The sequence below is a fragment of the Oncorhynchus nerka genome, linkage group LG7 (assembly GCF_034236695.1).
Source record: "Oncorhynchus nerka isolate Pitt River linkage group LG7, Oner_Uvic_2.0, whole genome shotgun sequence".
NCBI lineage: Eukaryota > Metazoa > Chordata > Actinopteri > Salmoniformes > Salmonidae > Oncorhynchus > Oncorhynchus nerka.
Genome location: NC_088402.1, coordinates 57,178,878 through 57,203,586, shown reverse-complemented (window position 1 = coordinate 57,203,586; position 24,709 = coordinate 57,178,878). Strand labels below are relative to the sequence as shown.

General features: G+C 42.2%; 2 protein-coding genes across 4 annotated transcripts in view; one reads left to right on the top strand and one right to left on the bottom strand.

Moving 5' to 3' along the window:
* Window positions 1-24,658, bottom strand: part of ppih (peptidylprolyl isomerase H (cyclophilin H)) — a 35,741-nt gene extending 11,083 nt beyond the window's left edge. The window contains exons 1-3 of one of the 3 annotated variants that reach the window (XM_029664232.2): window positions 24,481-24,658; window positions 486-550; window positions 208-231 (exon numbers count right to left, since the gene is read on the bottom strand). In XM_029664232.2, the coding sequence (XP_029520092.1) occupies window positions 208-231; window positions 486-550; window positions 24,481-24,546 (155 nt within the window). In that variant the 5' untranslated portion in view covers window positions 24,547-24,658. Of the gene's footprint in view, window positions 1-207; window positions 232-485; window positions 551-2,023; window positions 2,057-19,981; window positions 20,154-24,480 lie in introns of those variants that run through there. The other 2 variants (XM_065020659.1, XM_029664233.2) reach the window with 2 other exon arrangements.
* On the top strand, window positions 1,838-4,620 carry si:dkeyp-100a1.6 (probable G-protein coupled receptor 160). Its single transcript, XM_029664227.2, has 2 exons — window positions 1,838-2,289; window positions 3,107-4,620. The coding sequence occupies exon 2, from the start codon at window positions 3,201-3,203 to the stop codon at window positions 4,272-4,274; it is 1,074 nt and encodes a 357-aa protein (XP_029520087.1). The 5' UTR covers window positions 1,838-2,289; window positions 3,107-3,200; the 3' UTR covers window positions 4,275-4,620.
* Window positions 24,659-24,709: the final 51 nt, after the last annotated feature.

The window sequence follows — 24,709 nt, the reverse complement described above, 5'->3', positions numbered from 1 at the left end:
GATGGCGTTATAATGCCAACACCTTAACCTGATAGATACTTGTGTCAAGTGAGCAATAAAATCTCTCCTGACTACAGCCTTTCATAGTGACTGTGCTTGTAACTGTGGTAGTACATGGGTACAGTTGGGTGGTCAGAGCGAGTAGATCAGCAAGTGTACCAGGGATCAATATATAGCCTACTCTAGTGTCCATAGAGATGCCCTTACCTGAATTCCCCTGTGCAGAACTGCCTGTAAAAGACAAAAGAAATAATTTATTCATTGGAAGGGCAAAAATCACCTCTACTAATCATCTCTAACAAATCTTTAATAATTCAGGATGGTGCAATTTACTAAACATTGCAGATATGTCAGAGGCATGTCTCTTCTACAGAATAATTTTCTATCCGACATTCTACAACATTATGCCATACTGAATGTGGCCTTGATGTGACAGGGCATGATTTTGCAATAGGAAGTCATGAAATTTGTTTAGGTAAAATTACCGAAAGTTCTCAGCCGTCTTTGGAACCACATCGGCAAAGAGTTCTACCTTCATTCTCCCAACTTCCTGGAAAACAGTAAGTCAAAAGAGCGTACTTCTGTAAACACTCCACATGCAAATATTGACAGGAGACCACAATAGTCATCACCTTGCTCGACCGGGTTTTGAAAGCCGCTTTTGCCCACATTCACATTTCCTGGTATGCTTAACAATTAGTATTTCTAAACTACATTCATTGTTCTGCGTGAGAAATGGTTTCCTGGAAGCAATGTCAAATGTATATGACAAAACATAGTATCTATATCGTTTGACCAAAGAACTTCTGGTTTCTTGTATTCAACAATATTTTGTCATCATATCATACTCACCTGGTAAGACATTTTACTCAAATTAAATGACTAATAGGCTACTTAATGAATACCTGTTCCCACTGGATTAATTAAGCAGTACCAACTGTAGGGTTGTCATGATACTAGTTGTTATTGAGGTGGGCAACTCCAGTACTCAAATTTTCCATGGCAAAAAGGAAAATAAGAAGCAAACTAAACTCTTTGAAAACCTGCTTTATGTCAAATATTGTGCTACAGCTTTGAAATTCAGCCCCTCTGAAAAGAGCCATTTGTCCCCAAGGCATCCCCGGAGAGCTTCTGTGTTGTTAAACAAATATTGGCGGTGCAGGAGCAGCCTCCACTTAGTCAACACCCAGCACACTTCGATTTTCTCGGTAATTGCCTCAAATCGCCCAGCGGATCCTTTGCGCCATGTATACCAGATAAACCTTAAACAGGCTTTTTACACCCTGTTATAGGTGTTCCTTTCATCCCTGTTAATTAACCATTTGTTCAGGTTGAGAAAGAAATCTAGACCTGGCCTTTGTTCCCCTTGGAGACAGAACATTCCACTTAACCTGGACCGAAACAAACCACGTGACTCCATAATATCCTGAACATTTACAGGGATCAGCAAGCAAACACTGGCTGGCCTCTAGCTGCTCTAATGCAGGGGTTGGGTCACTCAGGTGGTAGGGAGTTCTTTATTGCATTGAACAGACAAGAGTAGATGTGTCTCCCCCCCCTCCTACACCTTACATAGCCCTCAGCCTGCTATGCAAAATAGGCCATTACATAAATGCCCAACCAACATATGCCAACCTATTAGCAGCACGTATCATGAACGTCAAACTACTTTGCCATAATAAAAAAAAAAACTGTTACCCCGCTCAGGCCATACATTTACAGTACACATGCATTTACAAAACAACAGTTCACAACATGAGGGGTGAGGGGGGGGACCAAATAAAATGGAACTAGACCATAACCTTATACTCGATTTTACAGGAATCATTCCTGATGGACGTCTCGGGTTTGAACAGTGTTGTCCCCCATATCGGCATCACAGCAGAAGAGCACGTTTGTAAGACACACCGACTCTTCAACAAAACAAACGTTTCTGCATGATCTTAGTGGTGAACCTTCATCTTCATCTTCACCCCACCCAAAACCCAACAACAGCCTATTCAAAACTGAGAGAAGGTTGTACCTGAGGAGGGAAGGGCATGGAGGGTGGTTGAAGCCGCCAGGTAGAATTACAGGTGTGTCAGGTTAGTTGCAAGGCTAGTTTCACCAAGAAAAGCCTGAGCAGGTAATAGACCCGCCCACAACGAGGCAGGAAAATGACCATATAATAAGGAAGTGCTTGTCAAACACTACTAGCCTGTTGCTAAGAGTAAAGCACACACCTGTTGATGCTGCCACTGGATCTCAAACTACACATAAATGACCAGGATTACCCACAACGATTAAGAGGTAAGGCCTACTTGCAGTGTTCAAAAGATCACAGTATTATGTGGATTGATATTGTTTTACGATGACAATGAAAAAGCTAAGTATAAGGCAGCCCTATCCCTGAGTTTGCAATAAAGCTGAGGGGTGGGGCTGGCTGAATGTAGCCTAATCATGCTCAAATTCATAGATGGAGCTATGGATGCAAGGACTAACATTCCCTGAGATCAGCATGATAGTTGATAAGCTTTAAAAAAAAAAAAAAAAAATGGTGTAATCTTTGAAGATTCCTTTATCTGGAAATATCTGGCTTAAGCAATTGCATTGTAATAAAAGAAGGCATGCATTTCCTCCTACGTGTAAACAAACCTGTTTTTTATAGGAATGAATAGTAAACGGATTGGATTGCCATACCTGAAATATTAGCTTTTGTCTAGCCTCAGGCTGTCACCAGTTAGGAAATAGAGTAGCCTATTATGTATATATTTAACACTTGAGGTTGTTGGACTCCAAACAATGAGTGTTGAGGCATGCTACATGTAACGTAACAAAATGTGGAAAAATGGAAGGGGTCTGAATACTTTCTGAAAACACTAAGTCTTTGTGAGAAATGTGAGAATTTCCAGAACAATCTGAGATACCAAAAATATTATCCGCTCACAATGGTGCCAACATACATTAGGGAGAGTTTAAGTTTCTTATTTTTGACTTCCATAAGGTGTTGTTGTTTCTGTAGATGAGTCATGAAAAGCCAGGTAGTACTGATAACACTAGAAACAGTCTAATTTCTTGGTAAAAGCGGTTTGTAGATTACTGCTAACTGCTCCACTCTCTTCGACAGCTTTTTCCTGAGCATGGTGACGTCGACCGGAACATCACAGACTCAGTAGGTTACTTCTGGGGCTGGGCACAGTATCAACGGCAAAAGCTTCAACATGCTGGCCATCATTGAGTCGTGGGAAGAGGAAGGGAGCTGCATCAAGGACAACACCAGCCAGTTTCTGTTCATCTTGCTGTTAAAGGTGGGCATGGACTGTCTGGTCCTGTTCATCAGCCTGCGCCGGCTTAACACCTCCTTCATGGGCGTCTGTGGTCTCTCCGTCTTCCTGGTCGACGTGGCGTTGGCATGCGCCGTTGTGGCCGTTTGGTTACTAGGACCTGACCGCTCCCCAGTGTCCGTGTGCTTCCTCTTGGCGCAGGCCTCGGCCGTGTTCAACGCGCTCCCTCTGCCCGTGCTGGGCCTGGGGCTGCTGGACTACGCCACAGAGTCACGCTACACCTCCTGCCATGCCGCCCCCTGCAGGACCTTGTGGAACTGCACCCTGACACTTCTGGTGTGGGTGCTGGCCGGCGTGCGCTCCGGCTGCTCAGCCTTCACCATCCTCATAGAAGTGGAGTACGAGGGAGGGAGGCATGCTTTAGGGTGCGTGGTGCAGGAGTCTGTGTTTGTAGTACATTTCTCAGTGGGGATCTCCGTAGCCATCTGCTGTGTGCTGATGCTGCACTACAAACGTCTTTCCTCGTGGCTGAAGGAGGCCAACAGGCTCTCAGAGTATAGGGACGACGTCAACCCAATGCTGCACAGCGACTTGAGCTTCAGGTATGCCAAGTTCGGCAAGCCAGGGGCTGACAAGGACGAGGAGAAAGCACTGGCGGTGGAAACCGAATGGCAGAGGCACCCCCTTTACCTCGGACTGACTTTGGGCTTCAGCACAACGTGGGCATCATACCTGGTCATGTGCGTTGCCTGTGAGCTCTTGGGCCTTGCGGTTCCCGCCTACATTGCCATCAACCTCCTGTGGTTGGAGTGTGCCAATAGCTTATTGGTAGGGCTGGTGTTCTGGCTCAAGAGCGACTGGCTGGGGCCGTACAGCGATCTCCCGGACGACATCTGCCAGTGGCAGGTTTACTGGCACTTAAGTAGAGGACCCGTTAGAGACTCGGAGAAACTTCCCAAGACTGTGTTCAGCCTGTCAGGCAAGGACAGAAACCCACTCCTGCATGTCTGAATTAGGCCAATCGAAAGCGGGCTTGGCTCATGATGCGCGATAAGCCTACTATATTACCTTTACATTCCTTTGATAATGTTCCTTTCAGATATGACAAAAGAAAGCAATTATGCTGTTACATACTTCTACTGATAGCCTTGTTACTAGCCTATATGATTCTCAATAGTTCCTGCCCTTGATATGTTAACTGTATGAAGGGTGATGCTGTTAGTTTAGGCTAGCTCATTGTTACAACAAACACTTTCACACACATCCAACAACATGGGCATAATAAAAGGGCCTGCAACACTTTATGTAGTGGTGTACTTTGTATGTTTGCTCAATAAACTCTCTGTACCGACTCCCACTCCTCGAAGTTTCATGTTTCTGTTACAGGTTTTTCAATATGCTTTAGAGAAACCGGGCGATGCTCATTAAACTAGTTGTAACTGTCTGTAGCAAACTGAGTTACAAAACCATGACACATCTGCAAAAAGCAACTATCATTCTGAAGACTAAGATGCCTAGTTTTTGGTAAAGTGTCTTATTGTAAATACATTTTAGATTGCTGACTGAATTTTGTAAATTTACACCCCTAATTCTCATTACTGAAATTTGTCCAGATTAAATTCTCTGGTCCTTTTCAACAATTCTAACTTGTTTGAATAAAAACAGTATGCAGTCGTTTGTCCATAAATAATTTTAAAAAATCTATACTGGTTCAAGTTTCCATTAATCTATAGGTATTATGGAAAAACAGTGTTTGTGGACACGTCTCTCATTAAAGTAAGACTTTTTCAAGGTCCTATAAAAACAGTTAAATACATATTTATTCTCCCATGATGCATCATCTAGAGGAGAAGTCCTTACTTTTGTATTGATTATATTCCTGGGGTCCAGCAAAATTAAGGCAGTTCACACAATTTTAAAAACATAATACATTCACAACACACTGTGTGCCCTCAGGCTCCTACTCCACCACATATCTACAGTACAAAATCCATGTGTACGTGTGTGTACAGTTTGCATGTTATCGTGCATGTGTGTGTATGCATGTGTCTGTGCCTATGTTTGTGTTGCTTCACAGTCCCTGCTGTTCCATAAGGTGTATTTTTATCTTCTTTATTTATTTATTTTTATCTACATTTTACTGCTTGCATCAGTTACTTAACGTGAAATAGAATTCCATGTAGCCATGGCTCTATGTAGTACTGTGCGCATCCCATAGTCTGTTTTGGACTCGGGACTGTGAAGAGACCTCTGGGGTATGCATGGGTGTCCGAGCTGTTCGCCAGCAGTTCAAACAGACAGCTCGGTGCATTCAACATGTCAATACCTCTCATCAGAACAAGTAGTGATTAAGTCAATCTCTCCTCCACTTTGAGCCAGGAGTGATTGACATGAATATTATTAATATTAGCTCTCTGTGCACATCCAAGGACCATCTGTGCTGCCCTGTTCTGAGCCAATTGCAACTTTCCTAAGTATTTTTTTGTGGCACCTGATGGTCCTTGGATGTGCACAGAGACATATTTTTTTGTGGCACTAGGGCCTATAGGACCTGCCATGTTGATAGTGTTGTTAACTTCTTTGGGACTGGGGGGGCAGTATTGAGTAGCTTGGATAAAAAGGTGCCCAGAGTAAAATCATCCGTAGGCGATGTAAAAATCATTAGCTGTCGTCTTGGAAAAAATTTCACGAGAGAGCTCTTCCAGAATGATCTGGGCGGAGACTGGAGGTAAGTGGTGCCCCTGTTTCGGTTCAACCAAGAATCAAAGATGATTCAATTCACAAGACTCTAGACAACATGGGGATGCTGTGGGAGTTGAATGCTCGGTCTTATCTAATTCGGCTCACTGTTAACAATTGCTGGAAGTGGCGCAAGGATATTTATTTCCATTTTCTGTGATCAGGTTTTCCTGCGATGTAACGCACGTTATGTTATAGCCACAGTCGTGATTTAACCAGTTTTAAAAACGTCCGAGGGTTTCCTATCCACACATTCTAACCATATGAACGTACTATATTCCTGGCATGAGTAGCAGGGCGCTGAAATGTTGCGCGATTTTTAACAAAATGTTCAAAAAAGTAGAGGGTAGGAGCAACTGGTTAAATGCCGCGTCACCCGCGTGCTAGCGTAGTAACGACTAATCCGCGGCCTCCCAGTTCCATCTATAGCTGATGCCCGTTGGACTGTCCATTAATCACGGTACTCCATTCTGCTTATATATTTATTTTAGTTGTTCATTTGCCGGCCCCAGCCGCAAACTCAGGCTCTGTGTGTAGTTACCCGACACTCTGACCTTTCATCGACATTTTAGCTGTTGTTTTAGCTGATTAGCTGTTGTCTTAGCGATCTGTCTAAATCAACACCTGTGATTACTTTATGCCTCGCTGTATGTCTCTCTCATATGTTAATATGCCTTGTATACTGTTGTTTAGGTTAGTTATCATTGTTTTAGTTTACAATGGAGCCCCTAGTTCCACTCATTATACCTCTGATACCTCCTTTGTCCCACCTCCCACACATGCGGTGACCTCACCCATTATAACCAGTTTATCCAGAGATATGATCACTCAGTGCCTGGGCTTACCCCCGCTGTACCCGCACCCCACCATACCCGTCTGCACATTATGCCCTGAATCTATTCTACCACGCCCAGAAATCTGCTCCTTTTATTCTTTGTCACCAACGCTCTAGGCGACCAGTTTTGATAGCCTTTAGCCATACCCTCATCCTACTCCTCCTCTGTTCCTCGGGTGATGTGGAGGTAAACCCAGGCCCGCGTGTCCCCAGGCACCCTCATTTGTTGACTTCCGTGACCGAAAAAACCTTGGTTTCATGCATGTCAACATCAGAAGCCTCCTCCCTAAGTTTGTTTTACTCACTGCTTTAGCACACTGCGCCAACCCTGATGTCCTTGTCGTGTCTGAATCCTGGCTTTGGAAGATCACCAACAATTCTGAGATTTCCATACCCAGCTACAACATCTTCCGTCAAGATAGAACTGCCAAAGGGGGAGGAGTTGCAATCTACTGCAGAGAGAGCCTGCAAAGTTCTGTCATACTTTCCAGGTCTATACCCAAACAGTTTGAACTTCTAATTTTAAAAATTAACCTCTCCAGAAATAAGTCTCTCACTGTTGCCGCCTGCTATCGCTTCCAGCTGTGCCCTGGACACCATTTGTGAGTTGAACACCACCCATCTAGCTTCAGAGTTCGTTCTGTTAGGTGACCTAAACTGGGATATGCTTAACCTCTCTAGGGTACGTGGGACGCTAGCGTCCCATCTGGCCAACATCCAGTGAGGTTGCAGAACGCCAAATTCAATTACAGAAATACTCATTATAAAAATTCAGAAAACAAAACATATTTTACATAGATTTAAAGACTAACTTCTTGTTAAACCAACCAGTGTCATATTTATAAAAATGCTTTTCGTTGAAAGCATACCTAACCCAGAACATACCTAGTCCAGAACATAGCCCAGTTGACAAATGTTTAAAAACAGTAACCAGCCAAGCAGAAGCATTACAAAACTCAGAAATAGAGACAATTAATCCCTTACATTTGATGATCTTCATATGGTGGCAATCAGAAGACATTAATTTACTCAATAAATGTTCCTTTTGTTCGAAGTCTCTTTATATCCAAAAACCTCCATTTGTTAGCGTGTTTTCTTCAGTAATCCACAGGCTCAAACTCAGTCAAAACAATCAGACAAATAATCCAAATTGTATCTGTAAAGTTCATAGAAACATGTCAAACGATATTTATATTCAATCCTCAGGTTGTTTTTTAGCCTAAACGATCTATAACATTTCAACCGGACAATAACGTTGTCAATATAAAAAGGTAAACAAGAAATGCACTTGCTCATGAAAAAGCTCTGCGACGCGGTAGGGTCCACTCGTTCAGGCTGGTCTTACTCCCTCATTTATAAGAATACAAGCCTGAAACAATTTCTAAAGACTTGACATCTAGTGGGAGGTATAGGAACTGCAAATGGAGTCCTAAGTCAATGGATACTGTAATGGCATTGAATAGAAAACTACAAAACCAAAAAAACTACTTCCTGAATGGACTTTTCTCAGGTTTTCGCCTGCTAAATCAGTTCTGGTATACTCACAGACACTATTTTAACACTTTTGGAAACTTTAGAGTGTTTTCTATCCAAATCTACCAGTTATATGCATATATCTTCTGGGCCCGAGTAGCAGGCCGTTGAATTTGGGCATGCCTTTCATCCAAAATTCCAAATGCTGCCCCTCTACCCTAGAGAGGTTAACACCCCCGCAGTCCTACAATCTAAGATAGATGCCCTCAATCTCACACAAATCATCAAGGAACCCACCAGGTACAACCCTAAATCTATAAACATGGGCACCCTCATAGACATTATCCTGACCAACTTGCCCTCCAAATACACCTCCGCTGTTTCCAATCAGGATCGCAGCGATCACTGCCTCATTGCCTGTATTCGCTATGGGTCCGCGGTCAAACGACCACCCCTCATCACTGTCAAACGCACTTCTGCGAGCAGGCCTTTCTAATCAACCTGGCCCGGGTATCCTGGAAGGATATTGACCTCATTCCGTCAGTCGAGGATGCCTGGTCAATCTTTAAAAGTAATTTCCTCACCATCTTAGATAAGCATGCCCCGTTCAAAAACTGCAGAACTAAGAACAGATATAGCCCTTGGTTCACTCCAGACTTGACTGCCCTTAACCAGCACAAAAACATCCTGTGGCGGACTGCCATAGCATCGAATAGTCCCCACGATATGCAACTGTTCAGGGAAATCAGGAACCAATACACGCAGTCAGTAAGGAAAGCAAAGGCCAGCTTTTTCAAGCAGAAATTCACATCCTGCAGCTCTAACTCCAAATACGTTTTGGGACACTAAAGTCCATGAAGAACAAGAGCACCTCCTCCCAGCTGCCCACTGCACTGAGGCTAGGTAACACGGTCACCACTGATAAATCCATGATAATCGAAAATTTCAATAAGCATTTCTCAACGGCTGGCCATGCCTTCCTCCTGGCTACTCCAACCCCGGTCAACAGCTCCGCCCCCCCGCAGCTACTCGCCCAGGCCTCCACAGCTTCTCCTTCACCCATATCCAGACAGCATATGTTCTGAAAGAGCTGCAAAACATGCACAAATCAGCTGGGCTAGACAATCTGGACCCTCTCTTTGTAAAACTATCCGCCGCCATTGTTGCAACCCGTTACCAGCTTGTTCAACCTCTTTCGTATCATCCGAAATCCCTAGAGATTGGAACGCTGCCGCGGTCATCCCCCTCTTCAAAGGGGGTGACACCCTAGACCCAAACTGTTACAGACCTAAGACCTATATCCATCCTGCCCTGCCTATCTAAAGTCTTCGAAAGCCAAGTTAATAAACAGATCACTGACCATTTCGAATCCCACCGTACCTTCGCTGTGCAATCCGAATCGGTCACGGGTGCACCTCAGCCACGCTCAAGGTACTGAACGATATCATAACCGCCATCGATAAAAGACAGTACTGTGCAGCCGTCTTCATTGACCTGGCCAAGGCTTTCGACTCTGTCAATCACCGTATTCTTATCGGCAAACTCAATAGCATTGGTTTTTCTAATGACTGCCTCGCCTGGTTCACCAACTACTTTGCAGACAGAGTTGAGCGTGTCAAATCGGAGGGCATGTTGTCCGGACCTCTGGCAGTCTATGGGGGTACCACAGGGTTCAATTCTCGCGCCGACTCTTTTCTCTGTATATATCAATGATGTTGCTCTTGCTGTGGGCGATTCTCTGATCCACCTCTACGCAGACGACACCATTATGTATACTTCTGGCCCTTCCTTGGACACTGTGCTAACTAACCTCCAAATGAGCTTCAATGCCATACAACACTCCTTCCGTGGCCTCCAACTTCTCGTAAACGCTAGTAAAACCAAATGCATGCTTTTCAACCGTTCGCTGCCCGCACCCGCCCGACTAGCATCACCACCCTGGACGGTTCCTACCTAGAATATGTGGACAACTATAAATACCTAAGTGTCTGGCTAGACTGTAAACTCTCCTTCCAGACTCATATTAAACATCTCCAATCCAAAATCAAATCTAGAATAGGCTTTCTATTTCACAACAAAGCCTCCTTCACTCACGCTGCCAAACTTACCCTAGTAAAACTGACTATCCTACCGACCCTCGACTTCGGCGATGTAATCTACAAAATAGCTTCCAACACTCTACTCAGCAAACTGGATGCAGTCTATCACAGTGCCATCCTCTTTGTTACCAAATCACCTTATACCACCCACCACTGCGACCTGTATGCTCTAGTCGGCTGGCCCTCGCTACATATTCTTCCAGACCCACTGGCTCCAGGTCATCTATAAGTCTATGCTAGGTAGAAAAAAATTGTAGAAAAAATACATGTGTGCCAAGCTTATAACGTCATACCCAAGACTTGGCTGTAATCACTGCCAAGGGTGCTTCAACAAAGCACTGAGTAAAGGGTCTGAATACTTGTGTAAATGTGATAATTCCAGTTTTTACAAAACTTTTTTATTTTTTTCTGGTTTCTGCTTTGTCATTATGAGGTATTGTGTGTTGATTGATGAAGGGGGAAACTATTTAATCTATTTTACAATAAATCTGTAACAAAATGTGGAAAAAGTCTAGGGGTCTGAATACTGTAAATACATTAGTTTATTATAAAAGGTAAAATGTTGATATGAATACCTGTCATTGAAATTTTGTCCTATAAGCCATATGTAGAATATTAGGTTTCTACATTTTTACACCGTCTCTTTAAAAACATTAAGTTTGTCATGGAAGATCTGTTATTTAAATCATTGATCTCCCGAAGAAACATTATTTCTGTGACCCCAAATGTTCGGATATACTGGTGAAGTTAAGTCAATTAGGTGACATGACTGAACAAAATGTAAATAAGAATGTTGCGCGGGTAATATAAGTCTAATCTGTTAACCTGGTTGGGCTAGAGGCAAGCAGTTCTCTGAAGTAATTGTGCAACCATGACGCTAACGATTCTCTCGGGCACTCGGAAACAACGATAGAGGGATGCCTTATCATTACCGCAATTATCTGGGAGATCTTTTTCAAAGTCGCACAGTGCTCCCAAACAAAACTCCTGGTCGCACATCCAAATATTTTTCCGCATATGCAACTAAATTGGTCGCACTTTAGAGCCCTGTGTAGGGCTTTAGAGGGAAAGCAGCGTCCCCCACCACTGTGTATGGTATATTTCCCAACTCTTCACTCCCAGGCAGAAAGGCATCTTGGGGCACCTGCAAGGTTTTTGACCCCATTCCCCTTCCAATTGGAGAGTTGGCATAGACTCCGGAGTTTCTCCAAAATCCCCCAATTTGAATAGCTGTGAAGCGATAGTTGGCATCCACAACGGCAAGTAGCACCACAGAAAGGGTTCCTTTATAATTAAAGAAACATCTCCCTGAATTTGGTGATCATAATACGTTTTCCGTCAACCAATCCCAAACAATTGGGAAAGTACCATTTTTTTTCTTAAACTCTTGAGCAGTTTGTATCTAGGATTCCTCGGTGGGTCACAGCAGATAGAGAGGAGGATGGATGCTGGCGACATATGGCCTCAAAAATCTCCATAATCGATTTGAAGACGATTAGGTGAAGGCCAGGCTGAAAATAAAGCCTCCAGATGCCAAGTACCTGGGGTAATGACAAAATAAATATTTGGTTATTGGTTAACAATCATGTCCATTTTACTCTTCACAGATGTTTAATTGTGCAAAACCAGATGGAAATCCCTCCATGACACTTTTGTAAGGCATCTACGTAAGACCCAACCCAACAGTTCTAGGGTAAACAATCAGAAAGAATGGAAATATGATCATTCTTGATAGCTTACATCCAGTCAAGGTAAGTTATAATACATTTGAATTGATTACACTTTTTATTGGGCACTGAATACTGAACCTCAAGGTCTGCTGTATTGCTGGCATTATTTCCTACCTGCTAAGTCACTACCTGATCAATTAATGTCAACTGGCATCAGATTTCTGAATTAGTGATTATATCTCAGTCACTTGTACTTACCCATGTTATCACTCCTCAATCATGGTGAAATCAGAAGAATCAGAAAACATTCTCCACTCAAAAATGTAACCAGGAAAAGGCGCTAACCACATCGTCCTGTCCCCAAAGTAATATAAGTGGTTCAGAGTTTGTTTTAATATTTCAACTTGCTTGTCCCGATTGCTTCTGGTGCAGCGAGACAAAAGCAAAACGTGCAAGCCTGCGTACGAGCATGGCCGGTGTAGCCAAGGTTTAAGGGCCTCATTACCAAAACACAAATTTGATTACCACGTCATTTTGAGGTCCGTTTTGGCAATGAGAACCTTTATAATTTAGGTATTAAGCTAATTCTAATGTATATTCAATGGGTGTGCTGTGTTGGTAACTTTATTTACTAGGACCACTATTTTCAACTATTGTATAGATTTTTGGTTAAAACAACAATGAATAAGTATGGTTTGTCCCCCACCAAAAAAATGGAGTGTACAAAACATGTAACATACTGCAAGAGAAAATCTGCAGTTTGTGCTTCAGCAAAGAGCAATCCCGTCACTTAAAGGAGCATATCCCCCATTGACTTATATCGGTTTTCACACTTACATATAATGCTGTTTGATAACCCATGACAGTTTTTGGTCCATATCTCACATATTTAGATCATTTATAGGCATACTGTATTATCCAATTTGCCCATAGGATCCCATTCAATCCAGAAATGCACCTAAAAAACCTTACAACCACACCTATCCACGTCCTAATACACCAATATCACCTGTAAAAGAAGGCCAGCATCCCGGAGTCACCTCTTCACTGTTGACGTTGAGACTGGTGTTTTGCAGGTACTATTTAATGATGCTGCCATTTGAGGACTTGTGAGACTGTTTCTCAAACTAGACGCTCTAACCCACAAATGCTCCAGATACTCAATTAGTCTAAAGACCAGTTTTATTGCTTCTTTAATCAGAACAACAGTTTTCAGCTGTGCTAACATAATTACAAAAATGTGTTCTAATGATCAATTAGCCTTTTTAAAATGATAAACTTGGATTAGCTAACACAACTTGCCATTGGAACACAGAAGTGATGGTTGCTGATCGTGGGCCTCTGTACACCAATGTAGATATTCAAAATATTTTTTTTAAATGCCTTTCTTTTTAGGACAAAGGTAAACACTTTCTTGTAGGTCTGGTTTGTCCACAAATATGTGTTGTTTAAACAAACTCTCGTAGGTCTGTTTCACAACTAACTTCCTCACACTGACTACACCATTTGCAAATTCAATGATGCATTACAACTAAGGATACATCAACCTGAGTCTTTCAATGACAGCCAGGCCTATTGTGCAGGAATAAGATGGAGTATCCTATATCCACAATGTGCCAAATGACTCATGCTTACTTTGTTCACTCATAAAGCTTCAACAGAGTATAATGAAACAAAGGTAGTGTGTATAATGTACGGTTTACAGACCATTATGTCTTACATGTATAGGCCTAAAAAGGGCCTAAAATTGCCACTTTAACACAATTTTCTTAAATATGGTTTATTTTACAAATGTAAAATCATATCAAGCATCCTTTCCCCCAGATATACTGAACAAAAATATAAAACGCAACATGCAACAATGTCACTGAGTTACAGTTCTTATAAGGAAATAATTATTTAGGCCTTAATCTATGGATTTCACAAGACTGGGGAGCCAGGCCCAGCCAATCAGAATTAGTTTTTCCTGTACAAAAGGGCTTTATTACAGACAGAAATACTCCAGTTTCATCAGCTGTCCGGGTGGCTGGTCTCAGACTATCCCGCAGGTGAAGAAGCCAGATGTGGAGGTCCTGGGCTGGCATGACAACACGTGGACTGGGTTGTGAGGCCGGTTGGACATACTGACAAATTCTATAAAACGACGCTGAAGGCTGCTTATGATCGAGAAATTATTATTCAATTCTCTGGCAACAACTCTGGTGGACATTCCTGCAGTCCGCATGCCAACTGCACACTCCCTCAAAACTTGAGACATCTCTGGCATTGTGTTGTGTGACACAATGCCAGTTTAATCAGCTTCTTGATATGTCACACCTGTCAGGTGGATGAATTATCTGGGCAAAGGAGAAATGCTCACTATCAGGGATGTAAACAAATTTGTGCATAACATTTGAGAGGAGTAAGATGTGTGTGTGGAAAATGTCTGCCATTTTTTCCGCTCATGAAACATAGGACCAACACTTTACATGTTGCGTTTATATTTTTGTTCAGTATAAGTTTCTGTGAGAATTACCAGAACAATCTGAGACACCAAAACATATTTGGGGCTATGCAACCATGGAATGGCCTATATTTACCATGAGAAAAGACTGCTACTGTACAACAATGATTGAATTGAGCCCCTAGTGTAGGCCTACAGTGTCCTACACACAATTAAAAACCGGCTTAAGTCATCAAATGTGATGACACAGTCCCGCCCTTTCCTGCCAAGTACGCTGTGTTTTTCATAAAGTGAGAAATGACCAACTGCCCTAACAAAATCCACAATATTGGTAACAGACTCCATCTGCTGGTCATGTCAAATGGGCAATGTCCTCATGAGTCATGACCAAACTTTGTCAGATTACATTAAAATATGAACGGCTGTCTATTATTTAGTGTATCTGGTGGAGAGGAAAGAGTCAAATTTCCAAATGAATTGGGTCCTCTTACCAAAGGAAAACTCTAATCTGGACCTCGAAACGAGCCCAGTTCCACTGCTGATAATCATTCTTCCCCTCTAAACAAGGACTGATTTAGACCTAGGAGTGGACACCACACAACTCTGTGCAGAGGGTGCAATCAATTATCAGCTAGAACAGAAAAGCAGCACTATTAGTCTGGACCTCCAGGCTGGGATTCGAACACCCCTGACCTATAGTCCTGGAGACCCATAGCCATGCTGAGTAGGCTAGGAGAGCCACAATGCTAGCTAATAAATCATTGGCTAGTCTGATCATTACTATCTGCGTTCCAGCTGAGCGATTAGACATTGATAAGTAGCTAGTGTAAAGCATTCCAGGCAAATGTCCTACCAACCTGTGCTTGGCGATAGCCTACTTACAATTTTCTTCCTAATTGAGAACAAAGTATCTTGTAAATGTGTGTCCAGTTGCAAATGGTTCTCGATAAACCAGACAAAATTCAGAAAAATATTAAATCCACATTTCCCTCACCATTTCACCTGCCAGACATTTTGCATTCATAACATCTTTGCCGGAAGTAGTCGTTTCTATGTGACGTGGCCACGTTTAAAAGTAGATAACAGCGCATCAGACAGTGCAACCAAAACAGAAACACACATTTTTTATTTTACCTTTACTTAAACCTCTTAAGGCTACCCCAGAATACTGCCCCTTCTGGAGGAATTCGGCACCCATATAAACCATGATAAATTTTTGTCAAAAGTTGCTAATATATGCAATTAAAAATTGTTATCGAATAGGAAACACTCTAAAGCTTATAAAACCGTTTAAATTTTGTCTCTAGCTAAAGCAGAAGTCTCAGGGCATGCATTCTCCCAAAGTCTCTCTTGTAATGGGAAAAGTTGCCATCACTTTGACGTCACTGTATACACACTTCCCAAAGAGCTATAACCATGGAAACACGTTCTATGTCTTCAGCGTGAAGCCTGCTTTCGATGAGGCCTGTAACTGTGAGAATCACGTGCTCACGAGACGTTCAGCGTGACCAAACGTCCCGGTGACGCAAAAAAAAAGTTTCACCAATGGGAGATTGGAGATTTCTCTCTCTTTCTCCCAGGACAGACTGAACAACGTGTGCTAATCTGTTCGCCCTCACGATTGCTGTAGACCTTTATAACATGCTAAGGCTTAATTATAAACATAGTTTGACAAGTTTACTCAAAATATAATGTATACTTTCGACGTTTTGGTGCGGAGCCACTTGAAATTTGCATACATTTCGACCGAAAAGTGTCTAGTTTGAGAACGGAAAGACACAGACTTGCAAACTGAACGCTAACTTGGTGATAATTAACCCTTCCACGTCTTCTGAAGCAAGAACAGCCATGGTAAGGGAATATTTACGTCTTCATTTTGGGTTTCTGCCGACTCCATGATAGAGGAGTCAGCATGCTAAATGAGAGCGCCGACTCTCTATTATAGCCTAGTAAACGCCAAATGTAACGTTAAAAATAATTGTAACATAGCAATTGCATTTAGAAGAAGTTTATCTTGCCATACATATGTAAAACATGCATATTTAGTCAAAGTTTATGATGTGTATTCCTTGTTAGCTGACGTTATCTGCCGGAGCTATTTATTTCTCCTGACATTGCAGTAGCATTTTTTGAACGATGCATAATTGTAAACAGAGATTTATGGATATATATTGCATATTATTGAAAAAAATGAATGTACTGTGTAACATGTTATATTACTGTCATCTGATGAAGATTTCAAAAGGTTAGTGAAATGATTTTTCTTTTAATCCTGCGTTTGTTGATTGCATATTTTTTCCTACTTGGCTAAGCTAATGAGGTATGTATGCAGTGGTGGTTGGACATAAATATGTGCTATGTTTTCGCCGTAAAACATTTTAGAAATCTGACTTGCTGGGTAGATAAATAACTTCTTTATCTTTCATTTGAGCCATTTTTCAAGCGATTCTGTGGAGGTTAAATATTTTTAGGATTATTTATTGCGTTCCCTGCGCCACATTACAGCTCAGGGGGGGTGGGGCTTGATCCCAAAGGGGATCATGTGGCCATGAAAGGTTAACCAGGTAGGCAAGTTGAGAACAAGTTCTCATTTACAAATGCGACCTGGCCAAGATAAAGCAAAGCAGTTCGACACATACAACGACAGAGTTACACATGGAGTAAAACAAACAGTCAATAATACAGTAGAAACAAGTCTATATACGATGTGAGCAAATGAGGTGAGTGAGATAAGGGAGGTAAAGACAAAAAAAGGCCATGGTGGCAAAGTAAATACAATATAGCAAGTAAAACACTGGAATGGTAGATTTGCAGTGGAAGAATATGCAAAGTAGAAATAAAAATAATGGGGTGCAAAGGAGCAAAATAAATAAATACAGTAGGGAAAGAGGTAGTTGTTTGGGCTAAATTATAGGTGGGCTATGTACAGGTGCAGTAATCTGTGAGCTGCTCTGACAGCTGGTGCTTAAAGCTAGTGAGGGAGATAAGTGTTTCCAGTTTCAGAGATTTTTGTAGTTTGTTCCAGTCATTGGCACCAGAGAACTGGAAGGAGAGGCGGCCAAAGAAAGAATTGGTTTTGGGGGTGACCAGAGAGATATACCTGCTGGAGCGCGGGCTACAGGTGGGTGATGCTATGGTGACCAGTGAGCTGAGATAAGGCAGGGCTTTACCTAGCAGGGTCTTGTAGATGACATGGAGCCAGTGGGTTTGGCGACAAGTATGAAGCGAGGGCCAGCCAACGAGAGCGTACAGGTCGCAATGGTGGGTAGTACATGGGGCTTTGGTGACAAAACGGATGGCACTGTGATAGACTGCATCCAATTTGTTGAGTAGGGTATTGGAGGCTAATTGTGTAAATGACATCGCCGAAGTCGAGGATTGGTAGGATGGTCAGTTTTACAAGGGTATGTTTGGCAGCATGAGTGAAGGATGCTTTGTTGCGAAATAGGAAGCCAATTCTAGATTTAACTTTGGATTGGAGATGTTTGATGTGGGTCTGGAAGGAGAGTTTACAGTCCAACCAGACACCTAGGTATTTGTAGTTGTCCACGTATTCTAAGTCAGAGCTGTCCAGAGTAGTGATGTTGGACAGGCAGGCAGGTAGCGATCGGTTGAAGAGCATGCATTTAGTTTTACTTGTATTTAAGAGCCATTGGAGGCCACAGAAGGAGAGTTGTATGGCATTGAAGATTGCCTGGAGGGTTGTTAACACAGTGTCAAAAGATGGGCCAGAAGTATACAGAATGGTGTCGTCTGCGTAGAGGTGGATCAGAGACTCACCAGCAGCAAGAGCGACATCATTGATGTATACAGAGAAGAGAGTCGGTCCAAGAATTGAACCCTGTGGCACCCCCATAGAGACTGCCAGAGGTCCGGACAGCAGACCCTCCGATTTGACACACTGAACTCTCAGAGAAGTAGTTGGTGAACCAGGTGAGGCAATCATTTGAGAAACCAAGGCTGTTGAGTCTGCCGATGAGGATGTGGTGATTGACAGAGTCGAAAGCCTTGGCCAGATCAATGAATACGGCTGCACAGCAATGTTTCTTATCGATGGCGGTTAAGATATCGTTTAGGACCTTGAGCGTGGCTGAGGTGCACCCATGACCAGCTCTGAGACCAGATTGCATAGCAGAGAGGGTATGGTGAGATTCGAAATGGTCAGTAATCTGTTTGTTGACTTGGCTTTCGAAGATCTTAGAAAGGCAGGGTAGGATAGACATAGGTCTGTAGCAGTTTGGGTCAAGATTGTACCCCGCTTTGAAGAGGGGGATGACCGCAGCTGCAACTACTTCTCTTTCCAATCTTTGGGAATCTCAGACGACACGAAAGAGAGGTTGAACAAGGCTAGTAATAGGGGTGGCAACAATTTCGGCAGATCATTTTAGAAAGGGTCCAGATAGTCTAGCCCGGCTGATTTGTAGGGGTCCAGATTTTGCAGCTCTTTCAGAACATCAGCTGACTGGATTTGGGAGAAGGAGAAATGGGGAAGGCCTGGGCAAGTTGCTGTGGGGGGTGCAGCCGTAGAAAAATGCTTATTGAAATTCTCAATTATAGTAGATTTATCAGTGGTGACAGTGTTTCCTATCTTCAGTGCAGTGGGCAGCTGGGAGGAGGTGTTCTTATTCTCCATGGACTTTACAGTGTCCCAGAACTTTTTTGAGTTAGTGTTGCAGGAAGCAAATTTCTGCTTGAAAAAGCTAGCCTTGGCTTTTCTAACTGCCTGTGTTTAATGGTTTCTAGCTTCCCTGAAAAGCTGCATATCACGGGGGCTGTTCAATGCTAACGCAGAACGCCATAGGATGTTTTTGTGTTGGTTAAGGGCAGTCATGTCTGGGGAGAACCAAGGGCTATATCTGTTCCTGGTTCTAAATTTCTTGAATGGGGAATGCTTATTTAAGATGGTTAGGAAGGCATTTAATAAAAATAACCAGGCATCCTCTACTGACAGGATGAGATCAATATCCTTCCAGGATACCCCGGCCAGGTCGATTAGAAAGGCCTGCTCGCTGAAGTGTTTCAGGGAGCGTTTGACAGTGATGAGTGGAGGTCATTTGACCGCTGACCCATTACGGATGCAGGCAATGAGGCAGTGATCGCTGAGATCTTGGTTGAAGACAGCAGAGGTGTATTTAGAGGGCAAGTTGGTTAGGATGATATCTATGAGGGTGCCCGTGTTTACGGCTTTGGGGAGGTACCTGGTAGGTTCATTGATAATTTTTGTGAGATTGAGGGAATCAAGCTTAGATTGTAGGATGGCTGGGGTGTTAAGCATGTTCCAGTTTAGGTCGCCTAGCAGCACGAGCTCTGAAGATAGATGGGTGGCAATCAGTTCACATACGGTGTCCAAAGCACAGCTGGGGGCAGAGGGTGGTCTATAGCAGGCGGCAACGGTGAGAGACTTGTTTTTAGAGAGGTGGATTTTTAAAAGTAGAAGATTAAATTGTTTGAGTACAGACCTGGATAGTAGGACAGAACTCTGCAGGCTATCTTTGCAGTAGATTGCAACACCGCCCCCTTTGGCAGTTCTATCTTGTCTGAAAATGTTAGGGATGAAAATTTCAGAATTTTTGGTGGTCTTCCTAAGCCAGGATTCAGACACAGCTAGAACATCCGGGTTGGCAGAGTGTGCTAAAGCAGGGAATAAAACAAATTTAGGGAGGAGGCTTCTAATGTTAACATGCATGAAACCAAGGCTATTACGGTTACAGAAGTCATCAAAAGAAAGCGCCTGGGGAATAGGAGTGAAGCTAGGCACTGCAGGGCCTGGATTCACCTCTACATCACCAGAGGAAAAGAGGAGGAGTAGGATAAGAGTATGGCTAAATGTAATGAGAATTGGTCATCTAGAACATCTGGAACAGAGAGTAAAAGGAGGTTTCTGGGGGCGATAAAATAGCTTCAAGGTATAATGTACAGACAAAGGTATGGTAGGATGTGAATACAGTGGAGGTAAACCTAGGTATTGAGTGATGATGAGAGAGATATTGTCTCTAGAAACATCATTGAAACCAGGAGATGTCATCGCATGTGTGGGTGTTGGAACTAATAGGTTGGAACTAATAGGTTGGATAAGGTATAGTGAGCAGGACTAGAGGCTCTACAGTGAAATAAGCCAATAAACACTAACCAGAACAGCAATGGACAAGGCATATTGACATTAAGGAGAGGCATGCTTAGTTGAGTGATCAAAATGGTCCAGTGAGTAGTGAGGTTGGTTGGGGTCACGGTGATCTCAACAGCTAGCCAGGCCATCGGTAGCAAGCTAGCATATGATGGAGGTCTGTTTTTAGCCACCTCGTGCGTTTCCGTCGGGGTTCCGTGTGGTAGAGGGGATCAATCAAATTTGCCCCAAAAAATAGTTTTTGAAGCCCAAGAAATCTATTAGATCTATTAAGATAGCAGCCGATAAGACAGCTAACGATTAGCGGACCGCAGATGGGCGTTCAGGTAACGTCGCGACGGAGGAGCCAGCTGGATAACTCGGGCAAATAACGTCGGTAGTCCAGTTGTGAAGGCCCGGTGGGGCTCCACGCTGGCAGTAAAATGGGTCCAGATAGGTGATTGTAGCCCAGGAGTGGCTGATGGAACTCTTCAGCTGGCTAGCTCCGGAATAATTGATGTTTGCTCCGGGATCGACGTAAGCCGATAGTCACACGGATAGCAGCTAGCTAGCTGTGAGATCCAGGTATAAATGTCCAGAGCTTGCAGTTGAAATTCGGTGACATGGAGAGAAAAATAGGTCCGGTATGTTCCGGTCCAAGCCGCGCCATACAAAACTGGCGATAGGTTTTCGAGCTAAAGAATAGCTGATGACCACAAACCGTGGTTAGCTGAATACTAACGATTAGCCAGTAAAGAAGCTACCTAGCTGGCTAGCTTCTGGCTAGCTTCTATGGAGGATTACAGATTTGAGGTAAATAATATATATATATATAAATTGGTGAGGCGGGTTACAGGAGAGTGTTTTGAAGTTGGGTTTATGGAAAATAAAAATATATATATATAAAAGGTATGCGAAGAAAGTTGTGAATATATAATATATATATATATATTATATATTCACACATATATATATATTAGATATATATATATATATATATATATGGGACACGACAAGACGAGGACAAAAGACGCCTGACTGCTATGCCATCTTGGTGGTGTATGCAAGCAACATTTTATTTGATACAAAATGTGAATTTAATATCTTTCTGAATATTCTCTGGTTATTGGAGAACCACTAGCCCTTATTCATTAACTTCAATTCCATTACATTGAGCCATTGGACATCCCCTTTAGCCTTGTGAGGGAAATGCTCTGTCTAAACGCAAATACGCCTGGCATGCGATACAACTTTAAAAACGCTTGGAACTTAACTTTCATATAAGCAAGAATAATAAAAAAAGATTTTATTCTATGTATAGAAAGATACACTTAACTTTACGCAGTTTAAGAAAGTTGCACCCTGCTGTATTTTGAGAAACGCGATCTAGACGGAAATGTGAAATTGAACGGTCCATTGGAAATGCGACCGCAAAGTGAGAGGATGTGTCATAGCGAGGCGGTGTGTAAAAACAGCTGGGTGCTACTTTGCTAAACCGCACACAGTTAGCCTATCTTTTATATTTGAAAGATTCTTTCTTGCTTAAATGAAAGTTAAGTTCCAAAGGTTTCCCATAACCCTAGTGAGGATTAATAACTTTTCTCAACTTTAAAACTGAGAGTTGGGATTGTAGTTCATTAATTTCTACATGAACTTTGTACAACGAACCATGGCGGAGTTAGTGCATACAAAAAGACGCCATTACTATTTATTTCCTATGTCATTGCCTACAAGTGTGATAGGGGATTTCTATTGGAGCAGCACTTTCTGGCTATCTACATTACTGTACTGTCACAGATGGAACAACGAACCAGATATTTCACCAGATGTGTAAATGTGAAGCATCCAGTTGGCGTTTCCATTCACTATATGGTAATGAGGAAGCCCAGTGGCCAGAATGCTGCTAACTTACTCATCGATGAAACATTTGATCTCAATAAAGTTTTGTTACCAAAACTATCTGTTACAGAGTGGACTAAGTTTTGTAGACTTTACTCTTTGCCAAAGTTTCAACAAAATGTTGTGGTTTTTTGTTCAAGGGTGAATTGAGTTATTGCAAACACCCACTTCACGAAGTAGCCGTTCTCTAACAGAAATATGTGAATACTTGCTAGAACGTGCCAATAGGATATTGCTAGCTCATGCTTTGCCCATCTCCTCGCTTGTTTTTATTTAACTAGGCAAGTCGGTTAAGAAATTCTTATTTACAAAAATTCTTATTGCGCACTGCCCTATGGGTCTCCCAATCACGGCCAGTTGTGATACAGCCCAGGATCGAACCACGGTCTGTAGTGACACCTCTAGCACTGGGTTGCAGTGCCTTAGACCGCTGCGCCACTGATTAATTTTCTCCCATTGGAAACGACAGGCTGTGATCCATCTTGGGTTATTAATAAAAATCTTCGGTACTGTTTTTGCCTTTGTCAAAGACAGAACAGTATGAAGATAGGCTAAAAACGTATTCGCCAATAGAAAGCTCTAATCACACTTGTAAGCAATGCAATGACGACGTTGGCTAGCTAAGTTCATGAAGAGAAACGTAATCCGGTATAGATACAACATCCTGCTGAAACTATACCTTATGTCATGCCTTATTGGAATGGATTTATTAATATCTGTTGGAAAAAAGTTTGGATGTTGCCACACACATACCTACTTGTTAACAAAATTGTTAACAAAACAAAAGGAAGTTTTCTTTAAAATTATTCATAAATATTATCCTGCCAACCACTATATGAAGAAGTTTAAGGAAAACATCAACTCAAATTGCTCCTTTTGTAATGGCCACCCAGAAACAGTTTTGCATCTTTTTGGCATTGTATGCATGTAAGAAAACTGTGGAAAGACATCAGTAGGTTTATAATTGAACACATTTATGAAGATTTTACACTATTGTGGAGAGATGTACTGTTTGGATTCTTTACATACAATAGAAATAAGCGGAAACATTTTTATGTAATTCATTTCATTATTCTTTTGGCCAAATTTCATATACACAAATGTAAATTTACAAACAGAAAACCACATTTTCGTACCCTACAAAAAGAAATTGAACTGTATTTTAAGACGGTTAAATGCTCTACTAACAAAAAAGCTGTTAGAATTGTAAGTATATGCATGTCCCTTAAGGTCCTTGTGTAATTGTAATGTGATATTGTACCCCCTAGCTCAATTGTCCATTGTTTGTAGTCCATGTATGCTTGTGTTCCCTCATGTGCTTTATGTATTGATTTGTTGTTAATAAAAAAACATTTTTTAAAGAAACGTCATCCGGTCTAAAGACCGTCTCACGACGAACTGCGTTTGTGGTCAAATCAAAGGCGCTCCGAAATACGTGTTCTCAGCATGAATTTAACTAGCCAACGTTGCCATGACATCGCCCACGAGTGTGGGGAATTTCTGTTGGAGAAGCAGATTGACGAAAATGAAAACGTGTCAGTTTGTCTTAATAACATGTTAAAAGAATTAAGACATAGGCTCAAAACTACGTTGCATCTTCAGAGTAGTTAATTCTCTCAAAGGGAGAATGTTTCACTTCTCTCATTCCTCAAAGGTTGACGTGTTTCGCAAGCGTTCCCGGAAGTCTCGCGATGTTGCGCCTTTGGATGTATTAACTATGCTTTCGTAGCTACTACAAATCAACTATTATCACGTAACGTTAGATAACGTACGAAGTGCTATCTATTGCTTGAGACCACATGTCTACATATTATATGGGATGTTTTTGAGCCTCAACGTGATCACTATCTAGATTTGTCATAATTACATTTTGGGGGAAAGTTAGCTGGCAGGCTAACCAACAACGTGCTAGCTGGCCATTTCATAGCTATGAAAGCAATAAAACTAGTTACTCACTTGTCCTCCAATGGTGACATCAAAGAACACAATCGGGTTGTTGGGGTTAGAAGGCTGAACATTCATTGTTATTTATTTTCACGCACAAGTAAAACAACACGTGAAACTATTCAGTGGTTAGCCGAAAGCATGTCATTAGCGAACTAATTCAAAAAGCACTGCAGTTCCTAAATCTACGGTAGCCGCGGGTGGACAATTACTACGGCTCACTTCCATGGACAAACATTAC

What these genes read in the sequence shown, in the direction of transcription:
- si:dkeyp-100a1.6 (XM_029664227.2), top strand. Translation starts at nt 3,201, where the DNA reads ATGCTGGCCATCATTGAGTCGTGGGAAGAGGAAGGGAGCTGCATCAAG.